This window comes from Pan paniscus, chromosome 4 (genome assembly GCF_029289425.2).
Source record: "Pan paniscus chromosome 4, NHGRI_mPanPan1-v2.0_pri, whole genome shotgun sequence".
NCBI classification, from domain to species: domain Eukaryota; kingdom Metazoa; phylum Chordata; class Mammalia; order Primates; family Hominidae; genus Pan; species Pan paniscus.
The window spans coordinates 40,185,308-40,209,108 of record NC_073253.2 but is presented as its reverse complement, the minus strand read 5'-3'; the positions used below and the strand labels follow the sequence as shown (position 1 = coordinate 40,209,108).

At 37.4% G+C, this 23,801-nt stretch overlaps 1 protein-coding gene across 4 annotated transcripts in view; it reads right to left on the bottom strand.

The window, feature by feature from the left end:
- Positions 1-23,801, bottom strand: part of ANKRD31 (ankyrin repeat domain 31) — a 179,223-nt gene that overhangs the window by 31,822 nt on the left and 123,600 nt on the right. For all 4 annotated transcript variants that reach the window (XM_034959938.2, XM_055112315.1, XM_055112313.1 and 1 more), the window contains exons 18-22: positions 21,295-21,457; positions 19,726-19,841; positions 15,674-15,761; positions 10,687-10,783; positions 7,396-8,386 (exon numbers count right to left, since the gene is read on the bottom strand). In XM_034959938.2, the coding sequence (XP_034815829.2) occupies positions 7,396-8,386; positions 10,687-10,783; positions 15,674-15,761; positions 19,726-19,841; positions 21,295-21,457 (1,455 nt within the window). The remainder of the gene's footprint in view (positions 1-7,395; positions 8,387-10,686; positions 10,784-15,673; positions 15,762-19,725; positions 19,842-21,294; positions 21,458-23,801) is intronic.

Genomic DNA, 23,801 nt, shown 5'->3' with positions numbered 1-23,801 from the left:
CCCAGTGTGTGATTTTCCCCACCCTGTGTTCAAGTGTTCTCACTGTTCAATTCCCACCTATGAGTGAGAACATGCAGCGTTCGGTTTTCTGTCCTTGCGATAATTTGCTGAGAATGATGGTATCCAGCTTCATCCATGTCCCTACAAAGGACATGAACTCATCCTTTTTTATGGCTGCATAGTATTCCATGGTATATATGTGCCATATTTTCTTAATCCAGTCTATCATTGATGGACATTTGGGTTAGTTCCAAGTCTTTGCTATTGTGAATAGTGCCACAATAAACATACATGTGCATGTGTCTTTATAGCAGCATGATTTATAATCCTTTGGGCATATACCCAGTAATGGGATGGCTGGGTCAAATGGTATTTCTAGTTCTAGATCCTTGAGGAATCACCACACTGTCTTCCACGATGGTTGAACTAGTTTACAGTGCCACCAACAGTGTAAAGGTGTTCCTGTTTCTCCACATCCTCTCCAGCACCTGTTGTTTCCTGACTTTTTAATGATTGCCATTCTAACTGGTGTGAGATGGTATCTCATTGTAGTTTTGATTTTCATTTCTCTGATGGCCAGTGATGATGAGCATTTTTTCATGTGTTTTTTTGGCTGCATAAATGTCTTCCTTTGAGAAGTGTCTGTTCATATCCTTCACCCACTTTTTCATGGGGTTGATTTTTTCTTGTAAATTTGTTTAAGTTCTTTGTAGAGTCTGGGTATTAGCCCTTTGTCAGATGGGTAGATTGTAAAAATGTTCTCCCATTCTGTAGGTTGCCTCTTCACTCTGATGGTAGTTTCTTTTCCTGTGCAGAAGCTCTTTAGTTTAATTAGATCCCATTTGTCAGTTTTGGCTTCTGTTGCCATTGCTTTTGGTGTTTTAGTCATGAAGACCTTGCCCATGCCTATGTCCTGAATGGTATTGCCTAGGTTTTCTTCTAGGGTTTTTATGGTTTTAGGTCTAACATTTAAGTCTTTAATCCATCTTGAATTAATTTTTGTATAAGGTGTAAGGAAGGGATCCAGTTTCAGCTTTCTACATATGGCTAGCCAGTTTTCCCAGCACCATTTATTAAATAGGGAATCGTTTCCCCATTTCTTGTTTTTGTCAGGTTTGTCAAAGATCAGATCATTGTAGATGTGTGGTGTTATTTCTGAGGGCTCTGTTGTGTTCCATTGGTCGTCTATATCTGTTTTTTTTTTTTTCTTTTGAGACGCAGTCTCACTGTGTCGCCCAGGCTGGAGTGCAGTGGCGCAATCTCGGCTCACTGCAAGCACTGCCTCCCGAGTAGCTGAGACTACAGGCGCCCACCACCATGCCCGGCTAATTTTTTTGTATTTTTAGTAGAGATGGGGTTTCACTGTGTTAGCCAGGATGGTCTCGATCTCTTGACCTCCACCCATCTCGGCCTCCCAAAGTGCTGGGATTACAGGCGTGAGCCACCGTGCCCGGCCTATATCTCTGTTTTGGTACCAGTACCATGCTGTTTTGGTTACTGTAGCCTTGTAGTATACTTTGAACTCAGGTAGCGTGATGCCTCCAGCTTTGTTCTTTTGGCTTAGGATTGTCTTGGTGATGCAGGCTCTTTTTTTGGTTCCATATGAACTTTCAAGTAGTTTTTTCCAATTCTGTGAAGAAAGTCATTGGTAGCTTGATGGGGATGGCATTGAATCTACAAATTACCTTGGGCAGTATGGCCATTTTCACGATATTGATTCTTCCTATCCATGAGCATGGAATGTTCTTCCATTTGTTTGTGTCCTCTTTTATTTCGTTGAGCAGTGGTCTGTAGTTCTCCTTGAAGATGTCCATCACATCCCTTGTAAGTTGGATTCCTAGGTATTTTATTCTCTTGGAAGCCATTGTGAATGGGAGTTCACTCATGATTTGGCTCTCTGTTTGTCTGTTGTTGGTGTATAGAAATGCTTGTGATTTTTGCCCATTGATTTTGTATCCTGAGACTTTGCTGAAGTTGCTTATCAGCTTAAGGAGATTTTGGGCTGAGACGATGGGTTTTCTAAATATACAATCATGTCATCTGCAAACAGGGACAATTTGACTTCCTCTTTTCCTAATTCAATACCCTTTATTTCTTTCTCCTGCCTGATTGACCTGGCCAGAACTTCCAAACTATGTTGAATAGGAGTGGTGAGAGAGGGCATCCCTGTCTTGTGCCAGTTTTCAAAGGGAATGCTTCCAGTTTTTGCCCATTCAGTATGATATTGGCTGTGGGTTTGTCATAAATAGCTCTTATTATTTTGAGATACATCCCATCGATACCTAGTTTATTGGGAGTTTTTAGCATGAAGTGTTGTTGACTTTTGTCGCAGGCCTTTTCTGCATCTATTGAGATAATCATGGGGTTTTTGTCTTTGGTTCTGTTTATATGATGGATTACATTTATTGGTTTGTGTATGTTGAACCAGCCTTGCATCCCAGGGATGAAGCCCACTTGATCATGGTGGATAAGCTTTTTGATGTGCTGCTGGATTCAGTTTGCCAGTATTTTATTGAGGATTTTTGCATCGATGTTCATCAGGGATATTGGTCTAAAATTCTCTTTTTTTGTTGTTTCTCTGCCAGGCTTTGGTATCAGGATGATCCTGGCCTCATCAAATGAGTTAGGGAGGATTCTCTCTTTTTCTATTGATTGGAATAGTTTCAGAAGGAATGATACCAGCTCCTCTTTGTACCTCTGATAGAACTCAGCTGTGAATCCATCTGGTCCTGGACTTTTTTTGGTTGGTAGGCTATTAATTATTGCTTCATTTTCAGAGCCTGTTATTGGTCTATTCAGGGATTCAACTTCTTCCTGGTTTAGTCTTGGGAAGGTGTATGTGTCCAGGAATTTATCCATTTCTTCTAGATTTTCTTGTTTATTTGCATATAGGTGTTTATAGTATTCTCTGATGGTAGTTTGTATATCTGTGGGATTGGTGGTGATATAACCTTGATCATTTTTTATTGCCTCTATTTGACTCTTCTTTTTTATCAGTCTTGCTAGCGGTCTATCAATTTTGTTGATCTTTTCAAAAAACCAGCTCCTGAATTCATTGATTTTTTGAATGGTTTTTTGTGTCTCTATTTCCTTCAGTTCTGCTCTTATCTTAGTTATTTCTTGACTTCTGCTAGCTTTTGAATTTGTTTGCTCTTGCTTCTTTAGTTCATTTAATTGTGATGTTAGGGTGTCAATTTTAGATCTTTCCTGCTTTCTCTTGTGGGCATTTAGTGCTATAAATTTCCCTCTACACACTGCTTTAAATGTCTCCCAGAGATTCTGGTATGTAGTGTCTCTGTTCTCATTGGTTTCCAAGAACTTCTTTATTTCTGCCTTCATTTTGTTATGTACCCAGTAGTCATTCAGGAGCAGGTTGTTCAGTTTCCATGTAGTTGAGTGGTTTTGAGTGAGTTTCTTAATCCTGAGTTCTAGTTTGATTGCACTGTGGTCTGAGAGACAGTTTGTTATAAATTCCATTCTTTTACATTTGCTGAGGAGTGCTTTACTTCCAACTATGTGGTCAATTTTGGAATAAGTGCAACGTGGTGCTGAGAAGAATGTATATTCTGCTGATTTGGGGTGGAGAGTTCTGTAGATGCCTATTAGGTCTGCTTGGTGCAGAGCTGAGTTCAATTCCTGCATATCCTTGTTAACTTTCTGTCTCGTTGATCTGTCTAATGTTGACAGTGGGGTGTTAAAGTCTCCCATTATTATTGTGTGGGGGTCTAAGTCTCTTTGTAGGTCTCTAAGGACTTGCTTTATGAATCTGAGTGCTCCTGTATTGGGTGCATATATATTTAGGATAGTTAGCTCTTCTTGTTGAATTGATCCCTTTACCATTATGTAATGGCCTTCTTTGTCTCTTTTGATCTTTGTTGGTTTAAAGTCTGTTTTATCAGAGATTAGGACTGCAACCTCTGCTTTTTTCTGTTTTCCATTTACTTGGTAGATCTTCCTCCATCCCTTTATTTTGAGCCTATGTGTGTCTCTGCACATCAGATGGGTCTCCTGAATACAGCACTCTGATGGGTCTTGACTCTTTATCCAATTTGCCACTCTGTGTCTTTTAATTGGAGCATTTAGCCCATTTACATTTAAGGTTAATATTGTTATGTATGAATTTGATCCTGTCATTATGATGTTAGCTGGTTATTTTGCTTGTTAGTTGATGCAGTTTCTTCCTAGCATCGACGGTCTTTACAGTTTGGCATGTTTTTGCAGTGGCTGGTACCGGCTGTTCCTTTCCATGTTTAGTGCTTCCTTCAGGAGCTCTTGTAAGGCAGGCCTGGTGGTGACAAAATCTCTCAGCATTTGCTTGTCTGTGAAGGATTTTATTTCTCCTTCACTTATGAAGCTTAGTTTGGCTGGATATGAAATTCTGGGTTGAAAATTCTTTTCTTTAAGAATGTTGAATATTGGCCCCTATTCTCTTCTGGCTTGTAGAGTTTCTGCCAAGAGATCTGCTGTTAGTCTGATGGGCTTCCCTTTGTGGGTAACTCGACCTTTCTCTCTGGCTGCCCTTAACATTTTTTCCTTCATTTCAACTTTGGTGAATCTGACAATGATGTGTCTTGGAGTTGCTCTTCTTGAGGAGTATCTTTATGGTGTTCTCTGTATTTCCTAAATTTGAACGTTGGTCTGCCTTGGTAGGTTGGGGAAGTTCTCCTGGATAATATCCTGAAGAGTGTTTTCCAACTTGGTTCCATTCTCCCTCCCGTCACTTTCAGGTACACCAATTAGATGCAGATTTGGTCTTTTCATATAGTCCCATAGTTCTTGGAAGCTTTGTCGTTTCTTTTTACTCTTTTTTATCTAAACTTCTCCTCTCGCTTCATTTCATTCATTTGATCTTCAATCACTGATATCCTTTTTCCAGTTGATCAAATGGGCTACTGAAGCTTGTGCATGTGTCACGTAGTTCTCGTGCCATGGTTTTCAGCTCCATCAGGTTATTTAAGGTCTTCTCCACACTGTTTATTCTAGTTAGCCATTTGTCTAATCTTCTTTCAAGGTTTATAGCTTCTTTGCAATGGGTTTGAACATCCTCCTTTAGCTCGGAGAAGTCTGTTATTACCGATTGTCTGAAGCCTTCTCTCAACTTGTCAAAGTCATTTTCCATCCAGCTTTGTTCCGTTGCTGTTGAGGAGCTGCATTCCTTTGGAGGAGAACAGGTGCTCTGACTTTTAGAATTTTCAGCTTTTCTGCTCTGGTTTCTCCCCATCTTTGTGGTTTTATCTACCTTTGGTCTTTGATGATGGTGACATACAGATGGGGTTTTGGTGTGGATGTCCTTTCTGTTTGTTAGTTTTCCTTCTAACAGTCAGGACCCTCAGCTGCAGGTCTGTTGGGAGTTTGCTGCAGGTCCACTCCAGATCCTGTTTGCCTGAGTATCACCAGCAGAGGCTGCAGAACAGCCAATACTGCAGAACGGCAAATGTTCCTGCCTGATCCTTCCTCTGGAAGCTTCGTCTCAGAGGGGCACCCGGCAGTATGAGGTGTCAGTTGGCCCTAATGGGAGATGCCTCCCAGTTAGGCTACTCAGGGGTCAGGGACCCACTTGAGGAGGCAGTCTGTCCGTTCTCAGATCTCAAGCTCCATGCTGGAAGAACCACTACTCTCTTCAAAGCTGTCAGACAGGGACGTTTAAGTCTGCAGAAGTTTCTGCTGCTGTTTGTTCAGCTATGCCCTGCCCCCAGAGGTGGAGTCTACAGAGGCATGAAGGCCTCCTTGAGCTGCGGTGGCCTCCACCCAGTTCGAGCTTCCCGTCCACTTTGTTTACCTTCTCAAGCCTCAGCAATGGCGGACGCCACTCCCTCAGCCTTACTGCTGCCTTGCAGTTCAATCTCAGACTGCTGTGTTAGCAGTGAGTGAGGCTCCGTGGGCATGGGACCCTCCAAGCCAGGTGCAGGATATAATCTCCTGGTGTGCCGTTTGCTAAGACCACTGGAAAAGCACAGCATTAGGGTGGGAGTGTCCCGATTTTCCAGGTACCGTCTGCCATGGCTTCCCTTGGCTAGGAAAGGGAATTCCCGGACCCCTTGCACTTTCCTGGTGAGGTGATGCCCCACCCTGTTTCGGCTCACACTCCGTGGGCTGCACACACTGTCCGATAAGCCCCAGTGAGATGAACCCTGTACCTCAGTTGGAAATGCAGAAATCACCCATCTTCTGAGTCGCTCACTCTGGGAGCTGTAGACTGGAGGTGTTCCTATTCGGCCATCTTGGAACCTCCAATCCTTTAATCCATCTTGAGTTAATTTTTGTATAAGGTGTAAGGAAGGGGTCCAGTTTCAATTTTCTGCATATGGCTAGCCAGTTCTCTCAGCACCATTTATTAAATAGGGAATCATTTCCCCATTGCTTGTTTTTGTCAGGTTTAAAGAAGGCATTCATATGGCCAACAAAGATATGAAAAAAAGCTCAACATCACTGATCATTAGACAAATGCAAATCAAACCACAATGAGATACCCTTTCACACCACTCAGAACAGCGATTATTAAAAAGTCAAGAAACAACTGATGCTGGCGAGGTTGCAGATAAATAGGAATGCTTTTACACTGTTGGTGGGAATGTAAATTAGTTCAACCATTGTGAAAGACGGTGTAGCGATTCCTCAAAGATCTAGAACCAGAAATACCATTTGCCCCAGCAATCCAATTACTGGGCATATACCCAAAGGAATATAAATTATTCTGTTACAAAGATACATGCACATGTATGTTCACTGCAGCACTATTCACAATAGCAAAGACATGGAATCAACCCAAATGCCCATTGATGATAGACCAGATAAAGAAAATGTGGTGCATATACACCATGGAATACTATGCAGCCATAAAAAGGAACGAGATCATGTCCTCTGCAGAGACATGAATGGAGCTGGAAGCCATTATCTTCAGCAAACTAACGCAAGAACATAAGACCAAATGCTGCATGTTCTCACTTATAAGTGGGAGCTGAACAATGAGAACACGTGAACACAGGGAGGGGAACAGCACATACTGGGGCCTGTTGGGGAGTGCAGTTGGGGGAGGGAGAGCATTAGGAAAAATAGCTAATGCATGCTGGGCTTAATACCTACGTTATGGGTTGACAGGTGCAGCAAACCACCATGCCACTCATTTACCTATGTAACAAACTTGCACATCCTGCACATGTATCCTGGAACTTAAAAATTAAAATTAAAAAAAGTAAAATAAAAATAAATGTATCAGGGCAATTCCAGAAATATGAATTCACTTGCTAAGAATACAATGGTTGTGTCTCTCCATTCAGGAAGCTCAGCAAAACCCCATTTCCCTAATCAGAGCTAAATGTCTATATTATGTGACAGCAACATTTACTCACTTATTTATAAAATTTGCATGATTTTAGAGAAAAAAATATAGAATACCTGTGTTTTGAATTCCAGAATGTTATTTCCTGGGTTAATTCTTCCTAGTAATATCAAATCTTTTATCTGAATACATTTCTTTTTAGGAGCTCTACTGTAGTTTAAAGCCTTTTTTATTGTATCTTGTTGCCCAGATCCAGAGGAAGAGGAGATCTGACTGTCATCTGCACATGGAACAACAGAAACTGATTTTTTAAGATATGGTTTCATCTGATGCACTGTATCACTGCCTAAGACAGCAATCCCTTGATGTGCCAGAGATTCTGATGCCCCTGTAGGTGATTGCTGGGAACTTGTTTTTCTGTTTCCTCTTTTGGGATCATAATTGGAAAGGTCCTGATCACAAATAATATTTGATGGATGGGCAGCATTTTCGGCAAGGACACTTGCAGTTTCTGAAATATTTAATTTGCCGATTACTGGGGAAAAAACATAGAATTCATGGTCTTTGTCTGTAGCTTCTGTAAGATCATTCTCTTTCTGTGAATATTCTGTTTGACCAATAAAAGCAACAGGTTGGGATGGTAATTTATTCTTCTCTGTGCCATCTGAATGTCTGGATTTTGGAAAACCATCCAAGGTACAATCACTGACATTTTGTTTAGAATTCATATCATTTCCAGAAAATTCTCCCCTTCTCACTGCCTCTGAATTTAGACAAATGTTGGTATTTTGGCTGTAGTTCCAAGTTTCCAGAGACAATTGTGTTTCCTGCATGCTTCCAGAAACAGGAGAAAGTGAACCTGATTGGGGATGCTCTAAATTTTCCAGACTGGTGAGCTCTTGGCTGTCCTTTTCACTAGAGATTTCTGATCTGGGTGGGAGCTTCCTTAAACTAAGACAAGGCAATGATGTAACATTCTTACAGTTTTGAATTTTCAGGCTTATTTTTTTCTGTTTTTTTGCCACAACTAAAAGGCTCTTCTGTCTTGCAGCCAAGTTGGCCAATTGTTCTCTCAGGGCTCCATGCTTAAATGACTCTATGGATACCCTATAGGAAGAAACAGAAAGAGAAAAAATGCAATAACAGCAGAAAACTTTTCAAAGCGGTCACTTACAGGTTAAAGATACTTTGTCTCCAAATTTTAATCACTTTAAAATACACAAAACTATGCCTGTGCAATTTATTGCCTTTGATTTTTTTAATCTGACCACCTGCAGCCTGTTGACGCAAAATATTTCCTTTGAGAGGAAACTGATTCCTTTATTTAAGTAAGTGTGCCCTTTTTTTAAGGAGGTGACAGTAAGGTTATCAAGATTTTATATTCATATAATTATTATCAATTGGGAGTCAACTCTAAAAGACAAACAAAACTTGGATCATCTATCTAAACATCTATTTAGTCGTTGGTTGGAAGGTAGCAATTGGTGGCTAAGGAGAGCCATCGTTCTTTAAATTTGGGGCTTGCTTACCTGTTTATTAGTAAGTACAATTTGAAAGTTCTATTCAGGTTCTCTTAGCTTTGGAAGAACAAGATTGTTTTGTGAATAATCATACTTCAGCTAGACCTGAGAAAAGTTAGTTCCCCAAGTAATTACTGTAGTTGTATTTTGAACCTGTATGAAGACACTTCCAAGTCCAGAGGGACTACCGAGGAAAGCATCATTCTGTGTGTCTTCCCCAAACTGAATTTCTCAAGACCTTGAGGACTAAGAAAGAGGAAATGGCTTTTCACATCTTCATACTTTTGTCTTTTGATTATGCCCACCAATCCCACCCTGACCTTCAGATTATTGGACACTTTGTTTTCAGTGGTTCTCAAACATTTTGGTCTCAGGAACTACTTGTACTCTTCAAAATTACTGAGGAACCCAAACAGCTTTTGTGTATATGAATATCTATCAGTATTTAGTGTTTTAGAAATTAAAACTGAGAAACTTTTTAAACAAAAGAATACACAACACATTCCATCAGGCTTTATCATATATCATGTGGCGTCTGAAAAATTCCACTGTACATTCACGAGAGAATGAGAGCAAGAGAGCAATAACATCTTACTATTATTATTAAAAAATAGTTTTGACTTCACAGATCCTGTGAAATGGTCTCAGGAACCCCACCATGGGTCCCTGGACCACAGTTTAAGAGCTGCTGTTTTAAGGAAAAGCAATAATATAGATATATCTTGCCTCTCCTATCAAGGTTTAGAGCTGATACTAAATTCCCAGCAGACTGGATGTTAAAAGAAGTAGTATACATAAGTGAAAAAGTCAGCAAGAAGAAGGATTCATATTAGCAAACAACTGGTAGCATAAAATGCAAAAGAAATACATAATATCAAACTTAAAACTATGTGAAACAAGGCGTTCAGACACAAAACTTAAGATTATCCACACCAAGATGTGAAGTCTTATAGCAATATTAATAAGAATTTATGTATTGAAACTCCAATTGATCAGGAACTTTTGAAAATTCCAGGTATAGTACATTGTTAACCACAGGACACTAAAGGAAATTCAAGCAAGCCTCTCCAAAGTCCCCTAAAATTACCCATATGTAGGTTATATAAGCTCACTGCTTTATATTGACAGGAAAACAAGGAGGAAACAGAAGGGAACTTGTGTTAGCTATTCACTGGAGAAGAAGGCAAAATGGGGATTAAAAATAAAAATAGAAAATTGATTTTTTAAAATAAGTTCAGAAAAAATTGAATATGTAATAGACATTAAATGATTATAGGAGAAGAATATATAAGGACATGTTTAGAAAACTGAATGTGAATAAAGAATAGGGAGTGTAAGTAGCTAAGCCTATTAAAAACTAATAAAAAATAATGCCCAAACAAGAAAAAAACATGTAACATTTTTTTCACAAAAAAATATGAGAAGAGGTATATAACCAATATAATCAGGATAAAACTCTTTAAGGACCTTGAGATTTTAGAAATACAATAAAACACAAAATTAATCAACTGATTGATCAACTGCTTAGAAGGACGTTTGTGACAGCAAAAAAGAAACTTTTTTAGTGTAGAAAATTTGAGTGTGCTAAAGAAATAAATTTGCCTGTGGGATTCACAACCAGAAAGGCTTTCATAAAATTCTCCACTGTAGACAACTTTTTAAGATACCGAAATGTTCTTTTTTGACTATCCCAAGTAATAGTGTAGAAAAATACCTTTCTGGGAAGTATAATTTTCCATGGTAGTAACAGATTAGACAACCTCATAAAGTCATTATTTGGCCCCAAGCAGTGTTTGTATTCTTAAGAAATTCTAGACAACTATTGCAGCTAAAAATGGATAAATTCTAGAAACTCAAAAGCACTCTTTTTTTTCTTTTTCTACTCACCTGTATTTTTTAGCCAGATCATCCCTTTCTGCTTTCTGCTTGGCAAGCACATTATCCATAATCTTTTTTATCTTTAACATCTTTTCAATGTATTGTTCTAGAAACATGACAATAAAAAGTTAGCTAACTGAGGGAGAGTGAATGTCAAATTTGGTCATATGAGAATTAGCCCTATTGTTAATTTTAAAAAGCGTTATTCCCTATGATCTTCCCCAATATTAATAGCCCAGATATCTCAATTAAGGCTTATTTAACAATGTCAATCTATGGAAATGCCCTGAAGTGTATAGATAAGAATGCTGTAAAACAGTAGGCCAGCCTGAGTTCTAATCCTGCTGCCCCACTAAGTTCTGTGAGCCTGGACATGTAACTTATATGGTTAGCTTTCTTACCTGTGAAATGAAGGTAGTAAAGGAAGATATTTTGTTAAAATTATTTCATTTTTTTAAAATACAAAAGGAATACATTAACATTGTAAAATTTTTTCAAGCCATATAAATATTTACAAAGATGAAAAGTAAGAGTATCCCTACTCACCCCACTGCTTCTTCTCTAATGTATTCAACAAGGGCGGTTACTGTTAATACTTTAGGGGTATGTATGTTTGTAAAATTTGTGTTATATATTTATTATTTTAAATACTTACACTATATATAATTATACATTATATGCACTTAAAAAATAGAATTTTTTAATTCTAAAAATAGAATCATGCTATCAGTTCTTGTTCTTTGCATTTATAACATTTACATTGTACTATATGATACCTAAGGTCACCTATAGATCTTACAAACCACCATTACAATAATTACTTAAATTTTCCCAACTTTCTTCCTTTGCTTTCCAAGTAAAGGCATAATGACCTTTCTCCCAACACAGATCCACATGATTACCCATAAATGTGGGTTATGTACAAATCCAGATTCCCAAGTAGGAAACTGAAAGGGTTAAATGCATATATTTTAATTCTTTTAAGCTACTTGTTGTTTCTTTCACTTTCGGCTTTCTTTCTTAAAATTTTTCCTAATTTTTTGGACCAATGCACATTTTTCTGGTTAAAGTAACTTGAGACAATCTGTGGTAGAAAATGACATGAAGTTCAGAGGTAGAATTTGTTTTAGAAATTCCCTCAGCAAATCAGACACATGATTTGGTAAGTATTGAGTCAGTGTCCTCAGAGCAGTTTCTATTGCCCTAATACTGTGGCTAAGGATTAGTTTCACGACATGATGCATATGCTAACAAAGGGGGAAAATGTGTACAATCAATAAGAATTTAGACATAATTTTGTTCAGCAGATTTGACACTGTTTATTAAAAGACATTTTAAATTATCTATGTGCCCTGTCATCCCAGCTTTTCCAACTGAATTTTAAACCATAGGTAAAAATAACATACTATAGTAACTTAAAATATTCTGTATGTTTCTCTAAGAAACAACAGAAATAAATTTTATATATAATTTGGTATCACACACTTCTTTATCAAAGATGATATTAATCAATGGTATGTTAAAGAGAATCTAGAATTGTCCTAATATGTGTAAGATTTTAATACTTCATTAGACATTACAAAACAATGAGGATGAGAGAAATTATTCAACAAATAGGGATGCGTAATAGGGTAGTAATACGGAGTAAACCTATTCTATCCTTATCTTAAATACAGAAAAAAATTTCAGATGAATTATGCATTAAAATACTTAGGGAAAAATATACAAAATGTTAACAATGGCAATTTTCTGCCTCGGTTCAGTTGAAGCAGTTCAGTTGACAACTGATAGAAAAGTGAGTGCAAGGTCTCTTTAAGAAAAATTTTCAAAGAAATGTACAAAATGGGACTCATTACTCAGATCCCTCAGCCAGATCAAAGCTATCACAAGTGTCAGATGTGGAGGAGGGTGAGTCTGAAAAACGATTTCTTTAGAGAGCAGTTGCTTACCTGAGTGGGAATCTGCATATTCAGCAGCAAGAGTAAGGGGTAAAGGGTCTTCTCTTCTTTACCTCAAGCCTAATAGGGTAAGTTCCTCAAAAGATTATTTAGAGAACCTAGCTGAACTCTAAGTTGACATGACAATGAATTGGTATCTGGCTTCCTTCTTGAACACCTAGAGACCTTGAAAAATGAGGAGCTACCACAGCAGGGCCAAAAGAAAGTTGCTGCTGAGCTGAGAAGTAATTGTCTTCCCTTCTAACAATGGGCCTGAGGTGCAAAGTTCCTGAGGACTTGTTGTGAAGCCTGCCCTGTGACCCTGCCTATGAGGGCTTCCATCTGAGAGTGAGAGTCTGTGTAGGATGGTCCATCAGAAAAAAAAAATAGAAGCTGAGAGAAGACTGAGAGGGCACAGGGAAAGGGCAATGTGTATTGCCCACATCATAGAAGTTCCAGCCTGATGGACCATAGAGAAATTTCAGAAGAGTCTTAGAAAACTGCTCTCCAGAGACTGAGTTTTAAACACCTGTCAGGGAGTGGCAGAGCCAACCACAGTCAGTAATTAGTTACCATCCAAGAGCTCCAGGGTCCCACTGCCTTACCTCTCCTTCCTTAAGGGCAGTAAGACAAAAATAAAGGCATCAAGATTATTCAATGTATTGGTTATAATATAATAAAATTAAACTACAAAAACCTGGGGGTGGTGGGGAGAAGTTTCTAATTTTAGAGGCATTCAAATAAATAGAAAAAGGCCATTGAATTTTTAGTCTACAGAATTTGTAATTGTATATATTTAAACAAAAACTAACACACATTGCAAAGAAAAAGACAAGTGGCTGAAAAAGTATTTGCAGCAGTTATGGTAGAAAAGGAGTAAATAACTGTATTATATAAATAGGCTCCACTTGATGAATAAACAAAGAACAGAAACAGTTCTCAAAATAGGGAATAAAACTAGTGAAAAAGCACCACTGGGCCAGGCGCAGTGGCTCATGCCTGTAATCCCAGCACTTTGGGAGGTCGAGGTGGGCAGATCACAAGGTCAAGAGATCGAGACCATCCTGACCAACATGGTGAAACCCTGTCTTTACTAAAAATACAAAAATTAGCTGGGCATGGTGCATGCGCCTGTATTCCCAGCTACTCGGGAGGCTGAGGCAGAAGAATGGCTTGAACCTGGGAGGCGGAGGTTCCAGTGAGCTGAGATCACACCACTGCACTCCAACCTGGTGACAGAGTGAAACTCCATCTCAAAAAAAAAAGCACCACTAATAAGCAACATGGCAAATGAAAATATCAGGCATATTTTTCTTATTAAACTCGTAAGGTTATTTAAAATGAAAATACTGATGCTACTAGCAGTGTACACAAAGACACTAACGTGTACACTGCTAGTAGCATCAGTATTTTCACTTCCAAAGTGAAAATTAGTACTATCTATAAAATAGAATTTATCAATATAAATCAATAGATTTAAAATGCTTATATAATTTGACCAATAGTTAAAACTCTGTTAATCTTTCCTAAGAAGATAATACGTGTGGAAAAAGCTACATATTGTAGAACAGCAAAAAATTGGAAATCAAATGTTCAACAAAAAGGGAAAAATTTAGGAAGCTGTGGAACATTTATTAAACACTAAGAATGAAGACTATGAAAAAAATGCAAAATTACCATATATATCATGACCAAAACTATGTTTTTAAGAGTTTTATTGAGGTCCAATTGCATTACTATGTTCTTAGACAAAAAAAAAATGTGGGGAGGGGGGCCTGGAAATAAAACAACAAAATATTGTGATGGGACGGTAGCTAATTTTAGCATTTTTCTCTTTTTCTCGAAGTATATCTGTATGACTTTCATAATGAAAAAAATTATAAACTTGGAAAAATCATCTTGGATGCAAAAGACATTACAAATAGTAAATGAAATAAATATACTAACTGTACATTTTTGTTTGGGGGTATGAATTATTTTATGTTAGTTTCCTCCAAACATAACACGTACCATGTTAGGCCAGGACGAAAAGTAGAATGTGCAAAATTTTAAAGGAGATCATTTTTTTAAAGACTATACAAACATGAGTTAGGACAAGAGATGAACAGTTATATCCTGCTATACAAAAGGTTGATGAGGTACTTTAAATTACCTTACTTTTAGCTACTACTTTTAACTAATTTTTACATTCACAGATCTGAATTTATCAGGAACTACTTTCCACCTTATAAATCATAACTCAAAAAATATGTGAGTCATCAAGGGCTTGCATATATTCACTGAAGTTTGAGAAAATAAGATTATTAGGTCAGGGATCAAAGTCTAATTTGCTATTTTGAATCTTCAGTGTTTTGAAAACAGGAAGATATCTTTGCAGTAAGACATCCACCTGTTACATATGCTCTTCTGAAAGTAGGAGGATTTGCTTACCTTGTGTCACTGCTGCACCACCTTCCACTGCACTATTTCTGATCTACTTTTAAGGGTTACCATAGCTGGGTGAAGCTGACAACCCACAGGGTAACATAATCTCATCTCTTGTCACAATCTTACATTTTCTGTCATAGGATTATCTAAACATATCACTGGTATAGCTTATCTCTGATCATAGTTCTGAATGTCTCTCAAATTACTCATGCAACACTTTGCATCTAGAAGTATTTTTTTTTCTCTGTCACCCAGGCTAGAGTGCAGTGGCGCGATCTTGGCTCACTGCAAGCTCCGCCTCCAGGGTTCATGCCATTCTCCTGCCTCAGCCTCCCGAGTAGCTGGCACTACAAGCGCCCGCCAGCATCTAGAAGTATCTTTAACAACACAAACTACTGGTTTGCATCATGATAAAATCAGCCTTTTAGCTATCATTACAAGTCTACTTGAGACTTACTTTTAAAGTAAGTCTACTTTTAATGATATTAATAATTCCTAGCACTTTAAATCCTCTCACATAAAAATAGAAGACCACTTTTTCAGCCTTTGTGAGCTTTGAAATAAATATGTACCTTAAGAAGATGACCTTGGGTATCTGAAAATATCATACTTGAGTATGAGTCTATATTTACCTGCATCTTCAGGGTTTCTTATTTCAAACTCTAATAAATATTCTTGTTTTTCTTCTATATCTTGTAGAATGGCACTGAGGGTCTGATGCTATCAGATAAAAATATTTGAAACTTCATTATAAAGGGGTAGATATGCTCCCTGATATGCCATTGACAAACACAGAGTAAATAAAATACTAAAGAAAGTGTTCCTAAAAATGCTCATTCCTCTTTATGCTCAAAATGTACTCATACGTTGTATAAGCTTAACTGTATAAATGTTGCAGATTTGAACAAAAGCAAACAAATATATTTTGAATTATGTAGTAGATCTCCTGGAAAATAGAATGTAAAAGTAGCAATCACAAGAAATCAATTTCTCACTGACTTCTGTTGAAACTATAGGTGTAGGAGAAAAATAAATCACATAACATTGAAAGTGCATACATATAACAAGTTCACTTTAAGGCCTTATGACTTTCATTGCACACTATTAAAATCTTATACATAATCTTAGAAATACAAAACACTATGCTCTCAAAAATTCACAAAGGGGACTTAATACCACTCCTACATGCCCTTGTCAGTACTAATCTTCCTGCCTGGAATGCTTTCAATTCACTCTGCCCTGATCCTTCTCTTTCCCTATGAGAGAGAGAATCGTGGAGTGGGCTCTGGAACCAGACTTTCAGGGTGTAAATCCTAGCTTCACCTCTTCCTATCTGGGTGACTCCAGCAAGTTACTTGTCCTCTCTGTGCCTGAATTCTATAACACATGAAAATGCTAAGGACAATGTCAGCACAAAGTAAGAATCCACTAAATAGTGAATATTATAATCATATAAAACCCATCTCATACAGGAAACGTCTGACTTATCCAATCCATGCTGATTTCCTTTTTCTCAGAATTAAGAAATTCGGTGCTACATAATTTAACACTAACATAATAATGTCTTGTACATTATATTTCCTCATCAGGACAATGAGATCTTGTAGGCAGAAGCATGCCTTTTATATTTGTATATGGTTTCAACATTGTGGGTTCATAGCTATTGCTCCATTAATGATGACTGATGGTTTGACTCATATTACCTATCCTTTAATATACTCTCCATACACATTCATTTCTAAAACATGTAGGTCCTCAAAGCCTTCTGAAGTATGTTGCCCTGAAATTTTACTTTGGTGCCCATAAAAGATATTTTAAAAGTACATAATAAAATAACCTAATTATTTGGTAAAGCAGTCTTACTGCTGTCATTTATTAAATGCATCAAAGTGAAATTATAAAATACAAATATAAAAAACAAGCAAAAATAAAAACAACACTAAGGTTTACCGCTTCATACAGTGAATGATTTATGGTTATAAAAGCAAACAAAAGGCCAGAATTTGTGCTCAGGCTAAGCTCTATCCACAGATTAGGATAAAGAAAACATCTTTTGGTGCCAACTTTCCTTTCTCCTTTGCTCATATTGTAGATGTACTCAGTCTTGGACACTGTGGGCCAAGACTTATCTAAAACAAGGTTTCATTGAGAATGCTACCTTGGTTAAGATTTTGTGTCTAGTTAAGCTTTGTGTTTTTGTCCAACTAAGAATTTCAATCAATACGTATATCTTATTAAGCAACTGCTATGTTCTTTTTTTTCAAAAGTTACCTTTACATGATGGGTTTCGCAGCAAAGTTTATTACTATAAACCATATGGGATCGAGGGCAGCTAAACCAGGCTGCTTAATCCTCTTCTCTGTCTGGATTTCAGAATCTTTTCTACATCCCGTATCTCCTAGACACTTATGGAGTGAGTGAAGACACATTTATGACAGTGGCAGTGTCTATGGACAAGAAGTAGCCAAAGAACTCAAACTAGGTATAAAGGATAGCAGCTACTCCATAATTCTGTATTCAAAGCAGATAATTAAGAGTTAACCACATAGCATAACTTCCAGCCCATTCTGTTCACCATCTTATCTTTTATAATAAAAAATTTCATTGATTTTGTATCCTGAGACTTTGCTGAAGTTGCTTATCAGCTTAAGGAGATTTTGGGCTGAGACAATGGGGTTTTCTAGATATACAATCAATGTACAAAAATCACAAGCATTCTTATACACCAACAACAGACAAACAGAGAGCCAAATCATGAGTGAACTCCCATTCACAATTGCTTCAAAGAGAATAAAATAGCTAGGAATCCAACTTACAAGGGATGTGAAGGACCTCTTCAAGGAGAACTACAAACCGCTGCTCAACGAAATAAAAGAGGATACAAACAAATGGAAGAACATTCCATGCTCATGGATAGGAAGAATCAATATTGTGAAAACGGCCATACTGCCCAAGGTAATTTACAGATTCAATGCCATCCCCATCAAGCTACCAATGACTTTCTTCACAGAATTGGAAAAAACTACTTGAAAGTTCATATGGAATCAAAAAAGAGCCTGCATCGCCAAGTCAATCCTGAGCCAAAAGAACAAAGCTGGAGGCATCACACTACCTGACTTCAAACTATACTATAAGGCTACAGTAACCAAAACAGCATGGTATTGGTACCAAAACAGAAATATAGATCAATGGAACAGAACAGAGCCCTCAGAAGTAACGCTGCATATCTACAACTATCTGATCTTTGACAAACCTGAGAAAAACAAGCAATGGGGAAAGGATTCCCTATTTAATAAATGGTGCTGGGAAAACTGGCTAGCCATATGTAGAAAGCTGAAACTGGATCCCTTCCTTACACCTTATACAAAAATCAATTCAAGATGGATTAAAGACTTAAATGTTAGACCTAAAACCATAAAAACTCTAGAAGAAAACCTAGGCATTACCATTCAGGACATAGGCATGGGCAAGCACTTCATGTCTAAAACACCAAAAGCAATGGCAACAAAAGCCAAAATTGACAAATGGGATCTAATTAAACTAAAGAGCTTCTGCACAGGAAAAGAAACTACCATCAGAGTGAACAGGCAACCTACAGAATGGGAGAAAATTTTTGCAACCTACTCATCTGACAAAGGGCTAATATCCAGAATCTACAATGAACTCAAACAAATTTACAAGAAAAAAATAAACAACCCCATCAAAAAGTGGGCAAAGGACATGAACAGACACTTCTCAAAAGAAGACATTTATGCAGCCAAAAAACACATGAAAAAATGCTAACCATCACTGGCCATCAGAGAAATGCAAATCAAAACCACAATGAGATACCATCTCACACCAGTTAGAATGGCAATCATTAAAAAGTCAGGAAACAACAGGTGCTGGAGAGGATGTGGAGAAATAGGAACAATTTTACACTGTTGGTGGGACTGTAAACTAGTTCAACCATTGTGGAAGTCAGTGTGGCGATTCCTCAGGGATCTAGAACTAGAAATACCATTTGACCCAGCAATCCCATTACTGGGTATATACCCAAAGGATTATAAATCATGCTGCTATAAAGACACATGCACACGTATGTTTATTGCGGCATTATTCACAATAGCAAAGACTTGGAACCAACCCAAATGTCCAACAATGATAGACTGGATAAAGAAAATGTGGCACATATACACCATGGAATACTATGCAGCCATAAAAAAGGATGAGTTCATGTCCTTTGTAGGGACATGGATGAAATTGGAAATCATCATTCTCAGTAAACTATCACAAGAACAAAAAACCAAACACCACATATTCTCACTCATAGGTGGGAATTGAACAATGAGAACACATGGACACAGGAAGGGGAACATCACACTCTGGGGACTGTTGTGGGTTGGGGGGAGTGGGGAGGGATAGCATTGGGAGATATACCTAATGCTAGATGACAAGTTAGTGGGTGCAGCGCACCAGCATAGCACATGTATACATATGTAACTAACCTGCACATTGTGCACATGTACCCTAAAACTTAAAGTATAATAATAATAATAAATAAATAAATAAATAAAATAAATAAAAAATTTCTATCTTTGTATCATTAAAATGGAAAGTACTGCCATTAGCCAATAACTAACTGGCTGGCTCAAAGAATGGCATTTTCTAAGATGAAGAACAAAGTAATTTTAACTTCACTCACCACAGAAAGGCTTTCGCTTGATCTTTCTTGGTGTGAAAGGGAAGATGAGTCAATAGTTTTGCCATCATCACAAAAACACTGTTTATGTCTTTTAGACTGGACAGCAGGAATTTTTTCTTTAAAAAGTAAAATTAGAAAATATAATAAGAATGTGCAAAAATATAGTTTCATTTTTCAGTTTTAATGTGATGGGGATGAGAAGGATAAGTCAAGTCTGCAACTATTATAATATCTTAACCAACACTCATCATCAACATTAATTGGCTACTTACGGCTAGCATTTACTGAGCACTTGTCATATGCTGGGTGCCAAAAACTTTCCATAAATCATCTTATTTAATCTTCATATGAACCTGTGAAGTAGGTAGTTTATTATATCCATTTTACAGAAGAGGAAAGTGAGGCTTAGAGGGGTTCAAGAAGTTGCCCAATGTCACACAGCTAGAACTGAAACCAGATCTTATCTGATTCCAAAGTCCATGCTCTTAACCAATATGACTGGATTAATTGCCTCTGTAAAGTTCTCTTGGACCCTACTCCCATTCTGGATTCCCTTTCTCTATATTATCATTGTACCCTATATTCTTCATCCTTTGGGGTACCTGATCAAGGAAACAAGAAACAGTAGATATGTGGGAATAGATCTATCACTTTATAATAGATCTATCAACAACTCCAAATGCAGACTTCCCTGATAAGCTGAGCTAATCTAAATCATGGGAACTTTCAGGTATAGCTGTGAAGAGGGAGAGTGAAATGGCTGGGCCTCTAAGAAAGACCCTGACCCTATGGACTTACTATATGGAAGCAGGCAATGAAAAGAGGAAATTTGTATCACTCTTGACCTTGACCTATCCATGATCTAGCCCTCTGGTGAAATATAACACAATGAATATCCTTAGCTCTGACGAATTATATCAGTAATTCTTCCTTGGAAATCAACAGTTGGTAAGGATGTTGGTAGGCTAGGGGAGAAGTGTGTGACACAATTGCTCTCCCTAGCATTCTCCCTCAGGGTGAGAATATAGATACATTCCTGAGTATCTTCTTCTATGAGTCAAGGTTTGAGCATGAGGGAAAAGGAAGAACAATTCCCTCCCCTCAATACTTAATAAAATATAAAGTATTGCTAAAATGGTTCATAAAATTTTGCCTGATTGTACATTCCCTTGAAATATTCTTTTCATTGTAATATATGTTATATTCCTCTTAGTTGCAAAAACTTCAGTATAATGTCACCCTTTTCCAGCCCTACTACAACTAAACTGATCTGCCTGGCTTCAATTACATCTCTATCTCAAACCCAATGTTAGGGACATTAATGTTTGCTTGATGAATGCTACAGGTTTCATTTCAACATGTAACTCCAATCCAGTAGGATCATATGATCTATAAATTAAACCAAATTGTAAATGCCAATTTCTAAAAATAAATAATGGCTTTTGAAGAGTTTAATAAACATAGGACACATCTATCCCAGTTATGAAACAATTTACACAACAAATCAGAAGATTTTCCTAAGCAGAGATATATCTCTATATAAAATAGCAGCAATATTGATATACATACCATTGACTATAGCATCACTCTCATCTCTATTAACAGTCTCAATAGCACCATAAGATCTTAGTAATTCTTTCATTTTTTCATCATCTGCTTCATCCAAAGCACTCTTCTGTTTTTGATCTTTTTGATTAGGGTTTGCTCCATTTTGTAGTAGAATCTCAGCTGCCTACAAAGTATTTTTTCAAAGTTATCTCTACAGACACCAAAGATGAATAATTTCTGTTTTCATCACAAACACCACTGCCAAGCATTAAAAGCTATCAAAAGAACGTTTTCAAACTCAGGTCAAGAAAATTTTTTATTAAAATTGATGTGGCAATTGCAAACTAATCCAATTTGGACTGATTAGTCCTCACAAGAGAACCAAACACAAAGACATGAAAGTACAATATGCTGCCTTCATTGCAGTAAGAAGTAGGCATAGGGAGGTTCAGTTCTAGATCGGTACTGCCCAGTAGAATTTTCTGTGATAATAAAATGTTCTATATCTGCTCTGTCCAATAAGGTAACCACTAGTCACATGTGGCTTTTGAGCATTTGAAATGTGGCTAATGTGACTGAAGAAATCAATTTTTTATTTAATTAATTTAAATTTAAATAGCAAAAGTACCTAGTAGCTACTATATTGGGCAGCACAGATCTAGATGTTGTGCAGATTAAGCCACTTGCATCTTAACGTGGAATTTCTGACGCCCAGAAGGATCTAATTTATCTCTCTAACACAGCCTCTTGTCTTTCCCCAAGCTGCTGGAGGATAGGGTAGAAAAGTGGGGTAAGAGTTGCTTCAGGGCTATATTACAAACAACATTATAAATTGTGATTAGACATAGTTGAATAACATTCTATTTAGACAATATTTTATGTACTGTACTTGTTCAGGACGTTTTATGAACTAGCTTAGAAACCTAATACCCATTTTAATATTCTCCATACAGAAATATGTGTCCTAAATAGCAAACTTTAAAAAAAAATTTCAACTTTTATCTTAGATTCAAATGATATATGTGCAGGTTTACTACATGGGTATATTGCATGATGCTGAGGTTTGGGGTATGAATTATCCCATCACCCAGGTAGTAAGCATAGTACTCAACAGAGAGTTTTTCAGCTCTTGCCGTCCTCCCTCTCTCCCCCACCTCGTAGTCTCAGTATCTACTGTTCTCATCTTTATGATCATGTGTACCCAATGTTTAGCTTGCACTTATAAGTGAGAACATGTGGAATTTGATTTTTCTGTTCCTGCATTAATTCACTCAGAATAATGGCCTCCAGCTGCATCCATGTTGCTGCAAAGGACATGATTTTTTGTTTATGGCTGCATAGTATTCCATGGTATATGTGTACCACATCTTATTTATCCAATTCACCAATGAAGGTCACCTTGGGTGATTTAATGTCTTTGCTATTGTGAATAGTGCTGCAATTAATACACAAGTGTATATGTCTTTTTGGTAGAACAATTTGTTTTCCTTTGGGTACATACCCAGTAATGGAATTGCTAGGTTGAATGGTAGTTCCAAGTTCTCTGAGAAATCTCCAAACTGTTTTCCACAGTAGCTGAACTAATTTACATTCCTACCAACAGTGTACAAGTGTTCTCTTTTCTTCACAACCTTACCAGCATCTGTTATTTTCTGACCTTTAAATAATAGCCATTCTGACTGGTGCGAGATGATATCTCATTCTGGCTTTGATTTGTACTTCTCTGATGACTAGTGGTACTGAACATTTTTTTCATATGTTTGTTGGCCACTTGTATACTAAATGACAAACTTCACAGAATATTAAAGATAGAGGGAAACTTCGAAACCCCATCATTTTAGCTAAAAGGAAACTAAGGTCAAAGAGGATGTGATATTTTGGGGAGAAAAAAATGTCTAATATAAATAAGGTTGCTCTGAGTAACTCTTAAATTGTGTGTTAAAAATAAATTTATAATTGACCAATGTAAAGAATTGTTACTAACTAGATTATGGTATAAGTCAGCCAGGAACAGTGGTTTATGCCTGTAATCCCAGCACTTTGGGAGGCTGAGGCAGGAAACTGCTTGAGCCCAGGAGTTCGAGACCAGCCTGTGCAACATAGTGAGACCTCTTCTCTATAAAAAAGTAAAAAATTAGCTGGGTGTGGTGGCACACACTTCTAGTCTCAGCTACTTGAGAGGTTGAGGCTGGAGGATTACTTGACCCTGGGAGGTCAAGGCTTCAGTGAGCTGTGTGATAGTGCCACTGTACCTTGTCTCAAAAAAAAAAGTATAGTATAAGTCAATTAGTGAAAAACAATGATCCCACTTGCAAGAGGCAAGCAAGTAACTCACCACTGAAAAACTTTCTAGTTAGGAAAAGATGGTCAGGATTTTGTTAAAATGGAGACATACTATATGCCAGTGGATAAAGTATGTTTTTAATCTTTCTGCTTGTGTCCAAGGATAAAGAGGCAGATAAATTTAGGAGCAAATGGGCCAGTAGAAATTATTAAGGATAACCTCTTAGTTTTTCTACTAGTCTAGA